This window comes from Pogona vitticeps, chromosome 13 (genome assembly GCF_051106095.1).
Source record: "Pogona vitticeps strain Pit_001003342236 chromosome 13, PviZW2.1, whole genome shotgun sequence".
Taxonomy (NCBI): Eukaryota; Metazoa; Chordata; class Lepidosauria; order Squamata; family Agamidae; genus Pogona; species Pogona vitticeps.
In genome coordinates, this window is record NC_135795.1 from 1,239,762 (window position 1) to 1,249,708 (window position 9,947).

At 50.3% G+C, this 9,947-nt stretch overlaps 2 protein-coding genes across 13 annotated transcripts in view; one reads left to right on the top strand and one right to left on the bottom strand.

The window, feature by feature from the left end:
- TSC2 (TSC complex subunit 2) overlaps window positions 1-1,727 on the bottom strand; it is a 31,631-nt gene extending 29,904 nt beyond the window's left edge. For all 9 annotated transcript variants that reach the window (XM_078381428.1, XM_072982349.2, XM_072982346.2 and 6 more), the window contains exons 1-2: window positions 1,631-1,727; window positions 78-241 (exon numbers count right to left, since the gene is read on the bottom strand). In XM_078381428.1, the coding sequence (XP_078237554.1) occupies window positions 78-215 (138 nt within the window). In that variant the 5' untranslated portion in view covers window positions 216-241; window positions 1,631-1,727. The remainder of the gene's footprint in view (window positions 1-77; window positions 242-1,630) is intronic.
- A 30-nt stretch (window positions 1,728-1,757) lies between these two features.
- Window positions 1,758-7,772, top strand: NTHL1 (nth like DNA glycosylase 1). Of its 4 annotated transcripts, none has more exons than XM_072982357.2 (6): window positions 1,758-1,880; window positions 3,109-3,350; window positions 3,667-3,837; window positions 4,602-4,761; window positions 5,661-5,766; window positions 6,470-7,772. In XM_072982357.2, the coding sequence occupies exons 1-6, from the start codon at window positions 1,823-1,825 to the stop codon at window positions 6,591-6,593; spliced, it is 861 nt and encodes a 286-aa protein (XP_072838458.2). In that variant the 5' UTR covers window positions 1,758-1,822; the 3' UTR covers window positions 6,594-7,772. The 4 variants fall into 4 exon arrangements, with proteins under 4 accessions (XP_072838458.2, XP_072838459.2, XP_072838457.2 ...); XM_072982358.2 differs by having other exon boundaries at window positions 1,777-1,880; window positions 3,112-3,350; XM_072982356.2 differs by lacking the exon at window positions 1,758-1,880 and adding an exon at window positions 2,725-2,932 and having other exon boundaries at window positions 3,112-3,350.
- The last annotated feature ends 2,175 nt before the right edge of the window (window positions 7,773-9,947 follow it).

The following is a 9,947-nucleotide window of genomic DNA, read 5'->3' on the forward strand; positions in this document are numbered from 1 at the left end:
CACTATGCCGTGGCCCCTTTGCAGCTCCCAACTCCTAGCCAACATGTAGGCTCCTGGGTTTTAGCAGGCTGAGTTACCTTGAGGATCTCTGCCGTGATGATGAACTCTGTCTGTTTCCCGTCTGACGACTTAGCGTTCGGCTTGGATGGCCCGATTCCTAAGAGACTCTTAAACTTCTCCTTCAGACCTGGATCTCTGCTCTGCGGCTTGGCCATCGTGAACTAAGGAAGCATCAAGGCAGCTGCACAGAGAAGAAACCAACAGAGGACGGACTCACCAACAGAACGTGATGGAAGATGGCAGGCAAAGTTAACCCGACCCTCTCCCTCCCCTTCCCTGAAGACACCACTGGCCAGGTGAACCCCTAAAAGCCAGCATAGCTGCTCCAGATCAACTTTTATTTCACTCCTTTGCTATGATTCCATGGTTCATCCCACCAAACTGAAACCAGCTCTCCATATCCTACACTCAAAATCAGCATTAATCAACAAAAGGCATACATACACCTGACCCGATCAATTCGAAATAAAAATTAATCTGTATTGATGTTTTAAATCTAATTGCATGTTTATAGTTGGTTTAGACTTGTGACCGTTGCTCAGAGTGACCATGGGTTAGATTGATTGATTGATTGATTGACATTTATATCCTTCCCAGTTAGTTGCTGGGATACTACTCGGGGTGGCTAAGAAAAGGACACATTGTCATAAGCAGTAATGAGAATGGGGGAAAAAACGCACACAATAAAACAACAGGGAGAAATGAGGTTCCAGACATAAATGAGAACCACAAAAGGAAAAAAAGGAACATTAATGGTAGACTGATAGGCCCCCAAATAAAAAAACTAACAAATTAACTAACTGAAAGCAAAACAAGACAAATTAAACTATAACAAATAATATAAATAAAAATCAAAGCAAAACAGGATAATTTAAACTATAACAAATAAAATAAAATAAATGAATCAACAAAGCAAGACTGCTGCTGGATTCCAGCCAGCACACCGCCTCACAACAGCCCTGCGAGGTAGGACAAGCAGGGAGAAAAACAACCCTCCCGATTTCACACCCACACAAACACACACACACACACACACACTCTCTCTCCCACCGAGCAGGGACGTCTGGACTGAGGGACCCAGTTTGGGCCTGGTGCACCTGACCATTGCACCACACGACCCCTCATCCTCCCCCCCCCCAAGAACTGAGGAGGGAAAAAGGGGGGGAAACACACAAACACTTGGACTGAGGCCTCCCCCACCCAAAGAAACCCCCCACATGCCCCTAGCTCTGCCTTATGGGCCCTCAAAGAGGGAGGGCTTCCCCCCTCCTTTACCCCCACCCCCCCCTCCTTTACCCCCCCACTCCCACCCCCACTGCTCCCCCATAAGACACAGTCACCCTCATTCTCCCCCCCCAACCATTGTTTCCCCTGTTAGCCTCCCCCCCAAAATACTGCCCCCCCGCTCACCTCAGTTTTCCCCACAACTCCCCCCCTTCCCCTCTAACTGCCCTCTTTTCACCCCCCCTCCTCACCCCCCACCCTTCATTAGCCCCGTAATTAATTTCCCCCCGCCCCCATGGCCTTAATTCTTGCCCCCCCTTGCCGCCCCCCCCTCAACGCCACTCACCGCCCTCTCCCGGCCGCCTCTCTCCCCCTCCTCAGCCCCCACCCCAGCCCCCGAGGCCACGCCCCCCTCGGAACGGAAACGCAGCCCCGACTTCCGGTTTCCAAGAGGGAAGCAGCGCCTGCGCAGGCGCCGTGCGCGGCCTTTCTGCCGCGGGGCATTCTGGGGGTTGCAGTTCCTCCGTGGCTTCCCTGGATGGGAGGCATGTGCGCGGCGGGGCGAAGGGGCTCATCCAGGCTGGCGCTGAGCAGAGGTGAGGGTGGGAGACACTGGGGGGGAGGGGGGGAGATGCCCTTGGGGACTACATCTCCCAGAATCCCCGCAGCTTGAGTGGACCATGGGAGTTGGAGTCCCCTAAAATGTAACTCCCCCCCCCCCAAAAAAAAATAGTGGAAGAAAAATGGAAGGAAATCTAAGTTACTTTTCCTTTGGAGCGAAGCTTGGGTCGTGCTAGAGATGCAAAATTACCCAAGTTTTCCATTCCCCCCCCCCCCGGAAATTTCACACCTCTAGTCGTGCCCTGAAGTTCCCAGCTGGGCTTAAATCTGCATCCTGGGAAAGTGATGGAAAAGTTGAATTAAAAAAGAAAGAAAGCAAACAGCACCCAGAATCCCTTCTCTCCCGACCACCATGGGAACTGGTAGAGGCTGGGAGTTGCCTTCCAAGAAAGAAGTAACTTCTGGATGAGTTAACCTGGGCTCTTCTTGCCTGCCTTTTGTAGGCTTAAAATTGATCCAAGGGAGGAGGAGGAGGAGGAGGAGGGTGTCCTAGGTTAATGAATCCTTTGCTGGAGCCTGAAAGGGCCCCTTTTGGGAACACAACTCCCAGAATCCCCAGCACCCCATGGCTGACCAGCCTGGAAGGTCCGGCAGGGATGGGAGAGGGTTGGAGCCTCCCCCCCCTAAAAAAAACCCAGCATCCCCAGACCCTGGTGGCCCCATTCAGGCCTCTCTAGAGCACCTAGGGCAATATCCAGGGAATAAAAGCTGGGGACGATGAGCTATGTTGTCAAACACCTCCAGAGCAGCTGAGGAGTGGGGTGAGCAAAGGGGTCGAAGCCACTGGACGAAGTGGATTCTTAAGGGCACAGGACCATAAGATGTCAAACCCTCGGCTTACCACAAGGTGTAGCCTGTGCGGAGTCAGGGCGTCCGGATCGTGCTTCTGCAGAGGAAATGGGTTTTTTTCCACGTTTGGCTCCCTTTCCGTGGCACGTGAGCACCTCCGTCGGCCCTGGCGTGCCCTTTCCAGGGATCTCTGTGTCCCTGAAAGGTTTCCTCCCGCCCCTGTCCTGGAACATAAGTGGTAAGAAGTAATAAAAATATAAGGAGCTGCTTTTCTAGGTGCTGGGAGGGAGTGTGTGTGTGTGGGGGGGGGGGAACAACCGTAACAAAGAAAACACAGACACGTAGAGGGGGGGAAGAGGGACAAAGCCTGTTTGCAGGCTGGTGATTTGTATTTTCCTTGCTTGCGTGTTCCAGCAGTGGATGAAACTCTGAGCAGAAAGCATCACTGGAGACGGAAGGAGGTCGGCATCGCATATGACCCTCCAGAAAGGGATGGCTCCGAGGAGGCAAACGATCTGGAAGCCAAGAAGCCGAAATGGGAGCCAAAGAACTGGAAGCAACAGCTGGCCCGTATCCAGGAGATGCGGAAGGAGAGAGATGCGCCCGTCGATCAGATGGGGGCCGGCAAATGCTTTGATGCTGACGCCCCTCCAGAGGTGAGGCAAACAGCTTGGTGTCACTGAGGAGCAAATAAATTATTAGGGGGATCCATGTTTTCACTGATTGAACCGCTTCTGAGAATGAGGTTTCCTGAACAAATCACTATTACAAACTGCAGAGTTCAGGATATGGTGATGACCAAAATCATGTGCTGTGACACACAGACCTCTTTCTCCCTTGAGGGAGCACCTCTTCTAAAAACGAGCTAAGCGTATGACCTAGTTTGACCGCGAGAATGATCTTAAGGGATTTTTGCAGGCTCCTTCACCTGTCTCCTGGCTCTTCTCCATCCGTCTCTCTGTTATTTGCCAGGTGAGGCGCTACCAGGTCCTGCTATCACTCATGCTCTCCAGCCAGACGAAAGATCAAGTGACGTCGGCCGCCATGATGCGCCTGCGGGAGCACGGCCTCACGGTGGACAACATCCTGGAGACGGATGACACAACTCTAGGCCAGCTCATTTACCCCGTGGGGTTTTGGAAGGTCAGTCGTTGGCTCTGATGGGAGGCTGTGATTCTCCACATGGGTGAGAAGGAAGCTTGTGATTGATTCCACTTGTTTGGCCTTCTGGTGGCGCCCAAATTAAGAAGGCTGGTTCAGATTTGAAAACTCAAGAGTATTTTTGCATGTGAAACAATTGCATCCAGAGAAGGTTTGTCCCATGCATAGACTGTGAATTGCCTCTCCTGGAGGATTCTAGACATTCAGTGGAGGTTTCCCCTGGAAGAACTGGTTTCGATTCACTTTCTCCCCCCCCCCCCAATCTGGACTTTACTTCTAATTCTTTTTAGGGGGTGGGGAGCTGTGTAACCCAGTTTATACCCAGTTTATTCTCTTTTTTTGCAAAAAAGAATGCAAAACAAAAAAAATTGCACTAAAGCAGAACATTCCTAATCTATCTATCTATCTATCTATCTATCTATCTATCTATCTATCTATCTATCTATCTATCTATCTATCTATCTATCTATCTATCTATCTATCTATCTATCTTTTCTTTTCTTTCTTTCTTTCTTTCTTTCTTTCTTTCTTTCTTTCTTTCTTTCTTTCTTTCTTTCTTTCTTTCTTTCTTTCTTTCTTTCTTTCTTTCTTTCTTTCTTTCTTTCTTTCTTTCTTTCTTTGCCAGCTGGGTGGGGGTATAGAGTGGGAGCCCCTGCCGAATGATCCAGGGCAGGCTGGCCCGTTGCCCTCTGCTCACCTGCAACCTTAAATCCGTCCCCCCCTTTTTCTCCCCTTGCTAACCGCAGCGCAAAGTCCAGTACATCAAGCAGACCACCGCCATCCTGAAGCGGGACTATGGGGGCGACATTCCCCAGACTGTAGAGAAGCTGGTCAAGCTGCCTGGGGTGGGCCCCAAGATGGCCCATTTGGTCATGGACATCGCCTGGCAGGAAATCTCTGGAATCGGTACCGTTTCTTCTCCTTCCTTTTGAAGCCACTGCTCTTTTCTGACGCCTTCCTAAAATGGCATTTAGTGCCGTTTTAAAAAACCATTCTTAATGGCAGGCAGGTCAGGCAGCCGAGGCAGGGGGTGCCTGTTTTGGAAGGCGCTGGTGTGACCCTGGATAAGTAATAAGGTCACAGCCGGGCACCTCTTTGATCAGCCTGCCTGTCAAAGAGGAATGACCGAGAAGAAGAACAACCGCCCTGCGCGGTAGGCCTGTGTTACTGTACCCAGGCTGCATACTCTGAGCAAACCATTGCTTGCCAAAAGACACCTGTGGATAGGTAAGATCTGAACCAGGGACTTCCTGGAGCACATTGCAGCCGGACCCCCATATCCGTGGGGGATCCTTTCCAAGCCCCCCCCCCACCAGTTGCTGAAAAACGCAGATAGTACAAGACGCCGTTTTAATAGTAAAAGCTCTGGCTTCTTCTAGTGGCTAGTTCTGGTCACTTCATCTTTCGGGATCTATATTTCTAGCATTTTTTTCTTTCCGTCTTTTCAGATCAGGAATAGGTGACTCAGCCGATCCTAATCCCGCAGATAAGGGGATCCCACCATACTTCCGGCAACATCTGGGGGGGCACCCTTTTGGCTCAGGCTGGCTGTTCTTCTGCCCGACCCCTCATGTTCCCCTCCTGCTTGTCTGCACAGCCCCATGCCGTGCTTCAGACGGTGTGGGGAGAGCGAGAGAGGGAGAAGAGCAGGTGATGGCAGAGCGCCTCAGCTGGGAATCAGCAAAAGTACTCCGGGCGTAGGGTAGAGGCGAAGGACCCTGGGGTCCCCGCCAGGAGCAGGGCAAGCTTCTAGTCCTCAATGACAGCAGCTCGGCTCTTCCTGATTCTAACCGTCCCTCCTGTAGGGGTCGACACGCACGTGCATCGGATCTGCAACCGCCTGAGATGGACCGAGAAGGAGACGGCGCATCCCGAGGAGACTCGGAGGGCTCTGGAGGAGTGGCTCCCGAGGTGAGCCGGTCGGAGTGGATTCTGAGCCTTTCCGCCGGGTTGCCCACCCTCTCCCTTCTTTCCTCTCCAACGTCATGTTCCTTTCATTGGGCTGGAGAGCTCCTGACCTCTATAGAGTCTCCCTGTCGTGCTCCAGTCATGAGAGGCCACCCTTCCTGTCCTGCAAGGTCCCGGGAGCCGGGATAGTTGGTTGAGATCCTGAATGTTTTCTTACTGTTGTTCAGAAAAGTGCCCTGGAGGGCGCCCTGGCAGGATTCTCAGTCCCCTTGCTGACCCATGGAAATGCAGCAGCTCATTGCAACCTTCTCCCAACGTGCAGGCCGCTGGAGCAGGCCATGACAAGAAATGAGGAGCAGGTCTTTTGTCAGGCTGATGGCTCCTGATGGCCCAAATCGCCTTCCACCTACTTTGCTTATTTGCAAGAATATCCTGCTTTCGGGAGAATCCATTCCTCTCTTAGGTGCTGGGAAGGTCACAGCTAAGCTCAGAGGGGACCAGGGGGTTTGAGAGGTGGGCGGGTGGACTTCTGCTGCCTTCAGAGCCCGGCTCCACTACATGCCGCTGGTGGCGGATCTACTGAAGATAGATCTATTAGGATCCACCTAAGGAAGTCTCCCTTTACTTAGCTTCATGAAATCAGTTGGTGTGCAAATAGATCTTTCTCCCCTCACCCCCCACTCACCCCTTTTATTCAACTTTACAGGGATCTCTGGAGCGAGATCAACTGGCTGCTGGTTGGATTTGGCCAGCAGATCTGTTTGCCGGTAAACCCACGCTGCGCGGCGTGCTTGAACCACAGCATCTGCCCAGCTTCCCGGAAGCGCTGAGGCCCCACCGCAGCCCCGGCGCTCGGGAGAACGAGCTGCCCTTCCTAGTTCTCTGCTGCCCTGGGGGAACGAGATTCCCGGGAAGATCTGGGAGCTCACGGCCAGGCTGAAGATGCTCTAACGCCCTGTCGTCATCTTTGGCACAATCGCTTCAGCCACTGGGATTTTGACTCCGCAATGCAGTCGCGCTACAGCGACGCACCGTTCCTGGGCGGAAGAGATTCACAGCGCCCGCATGCGCCAGAAGGGGGAACATGGAAATGTCTCTGGCGTGGCCGCCTTCTCAGACTCCATGTAAGCGGCTGTGTCATGAACAAAATAATAGGCATATTTGAATACACGGTGCCGGTAGAAAGGTAGAAATCTAGCCTTCTCAGGTGGGCACATAGAGGTTCGCCAGACTCACCTTCGTGCGGGAAAGCCAGGAGGGAGATCTTGGTTTGGGTGCTGTTTTCTTTTGGACACAGTGACTTTGAGGAATATATTTTTTTGATGTTTATCATCTGGCAACTGAAGGTTTAAGGATGAACACGGACCTACAGAGGTTTAAGTCTATTCAGCTGAATTCTAGCCTGGGACATTTTTTGGCTGCTGCTTGAAACCTTGGTAATAAACCTGCCTCATTTCGATCAGGATTTGTGAAGTTTGGCAAGCGGTGAGATTTCTGGCTCCTTTTTTTTCCAAAAGGGCAAAAGGTTGTTTCTCGGAGCCAGCCCTGCATGATGTTATTGTTTGGGCAGGAATGTCTTCCCCGCAGACTTCCACCCTCCCCATGGAAGGGCCTGTGCATTCTTCTCAGGCTGCCTGCCCTCCTGAAATCCCCAATTTAAATGCTAATGAGCTTGTTCCCAGGCAGAAACCATTATCCGCCTCTGCTCTATGATGTCATTCAGTCCTGGTCTGGCCAAGAAGCAGAGAGGTAAGAAAAGGGAGAACGGAGTTTGCAAAAGAAAAAAAAACGGCAGAAGGGGATGGCTTTGTCCTGCTCACTTTCCGAATGTTGCTAAAGGGCCAGGAGAATCAGGGAAGCAGATTGATTGCAAGGGTTTTGAATAAAATGTTTTTGTCGTATGAGTGCAAGCCTTAACGCTAGACACGGTTCACCACATATGGGCAGTAGAAGCCGCCTATGTAATCCTGCACTTTTTTCCCCCTATAATAAACTACTGTTCTTGTTAATGCATTGTCAAGTTGCCTCCAGCTATGGTGACCCCAGGAATGAGCCGTCTCCAAAATCTCCTATCCTCAACTCCCCGCTCAGCTCTTGCAAACCCAAGCCTGTGGCTTCCTTTACGAATCAGTCCATCTTGTATTGGGTCTTCCTCTTTCCCTCCTGCCTTTCACCTTCCATTATTGTCTTTTCCAGACAATCCTGCCTTCTCCGGATGTGCCCAAAGTGGGACAGTTCAACGTGTTTGCCTCCAGATAATGATCTTTTCTAGTCCCTTCAATTGCTGTAGTTTTTATTCAGAGGTGGGGAGAGGAAGGGGATTTTTTGGACTTCAGTTCCTAGAATTTCACCGGCATCGTGGAGAAGAAAGGATCATTCCGCCTGCAGGCGCGGCAGTCCGAAAACACATGTCTGTATGCTTCTAACTTGATCACAAGGTTTTTTGTCCAGGGGCCATCATTTTATCCCCGGTGCATAGCTTCATTCGCTTTCATGGGATGGGAGGGGGGCTGCAAATCTGCAAAAGGGGCTGTAGACATTTATCCAGAAAGGGCAGGGCACCCATGTAGCCTTAAAATTGGGGTTGGGGAAAATGCTGTTTCTCTGTCCTTTGGAGCATCTCCATGCAACTAAGACTCCAAAACTGCAAAGCAAGAGGTTTTCACCTTTCTCTCTTCCCTGCAGTTAAGCTTTCTGCCTCAAGCCATGCGAATGGGAATTTTCGGCAAACGAAAAGCACAGACTCTCTCTAGGCTGCGCACTGCTAGCGGTGGGGTGCCGCTTCAAAACTGCCCTAGTTCCGTCCCACAGAATCCCGAGACCCATTACAGCCCTAAGCAGCTTAAACCAAATGAATTACTTTTGGTCAGTCCTGATTGTTCAAGGGTTGCTTGATCCGAGGGGGCTGAGGGAAAGGTTCCATGTCAAGAGGTTATAGAGGAAGGGACTGTGACAAACCCAGACCTACTGGGATCTATCACACAGTTACTAAGCTGCCACCAACCATTCCCTATAATAAGTCACACAGACCAGGGATGGATTTTTAAACAACAAAAGAATAAGGTTTATTTTAAATACAAACAGGGTAAATAAAACAATCAGGTGAATAAAATAAAGTAACGTGGCTTATTCTCACACACACAAGCATACAGTTTGGTTCACCTAGAACCTTTAACTTAAAGCACAGACCCTGAACCCATCAGTTCTGGCTAACCAACAGACCCCTGAACCTTTCAGGCTGGTACTCTGACACACAGTAGTACCCTGTCAGACACCCAGACTCCCACAACAGCTTCTTCTTCCCCAGCTGCTGCTTCGTCCCAACCCAGTGTCTCACAGTCTGTCTCAGCATCTCCTCTTCACCACACAGGCATCACATATTTATACAGTACAGCCCCTCCTCCTGATGTCCCGCCTTCCACTCCCCATAGGATGGAACTTTCCCTCCAAACCCATGACAGACAGGTAACATCAGTGCTGTTATGTAACACCTCCCCTCTTTAAAAGTTGTTTTGTAGGGGGAAAGCTAAAAGTGCTTTTCACCAAAAAACAACCTGTATAAAATACACAACAACATTTATACATACCAGATAATACTTACATATACTTACACTCCAAGTTAACCATAGCAAATATGCATTTAAACATTTTACCATATACAGTACATCAATTTACCTTTATTAATACCAACCAAAATCAAAACCAGGTACATTTTAACTTTTTGTTTTCATTATATACATATAGTCCATGTTCTTTCGCCGTCTTCAGTCTTCAGGTCTTCTTGATAAGGCGTCAGCAACACAGTTCACTGACCCTCTGACCACCTTCACTTCAAAGTCATAGTCCTGTAGGTTTAAAGCCCACCTCATAAGTTTGCTATTGTGGGTTTTCATTGTCTTTAACCATTGCAATGGTGAATGGTCAGTACACAGAACAAAATGTCTTCCCCAGATGTAAGGCTTGGCCTTCTGGATCGCGTAGACTATGGCCAAACACTCCTTCTCCACGGTTGCCAAATGTCTCTCACCTTTTTGAAGTTTCCTACTCAGGTAGGACACTGGATGCTGGTCACCATTCTCATCCTCTTGGCACAGAACTGCTCCTACCCCGCTGTTAGACGCGTCGGTGTAGATGATAAACTCCCGGTCGAAGTCTGGAGCACGCAGGACAGGATAGTTGATTAA

What these genes read in the sequence shown, in the direction of transcription:
- NTHL1 (XM_020804807.3), top strand. Translation starts at nt 2,803, where the DNA reads ATGGGTTTTTTTCCACGTTTGGCTCCCTTTCCGTGGCACGTGAGCACC. An exon ending in GCAGGAAATCTCTGGAATCG is followed by an intron (nt 4,762 to 5,660) that starts GTACCGTTTCTT and finishes TCCCTCCTGTAG; the next exon opens with GGGTCGACACGCACGTGCAT. An exon ending in CTGGAGGAGTGGCTCCCGAG is followed by an intron (nt 5,767 to 6,469) that starts GTGAGCCGGTCG and finishes TCAACTTTACAG; the next exon opens with GGATCTCTGGAGCGAGATCA.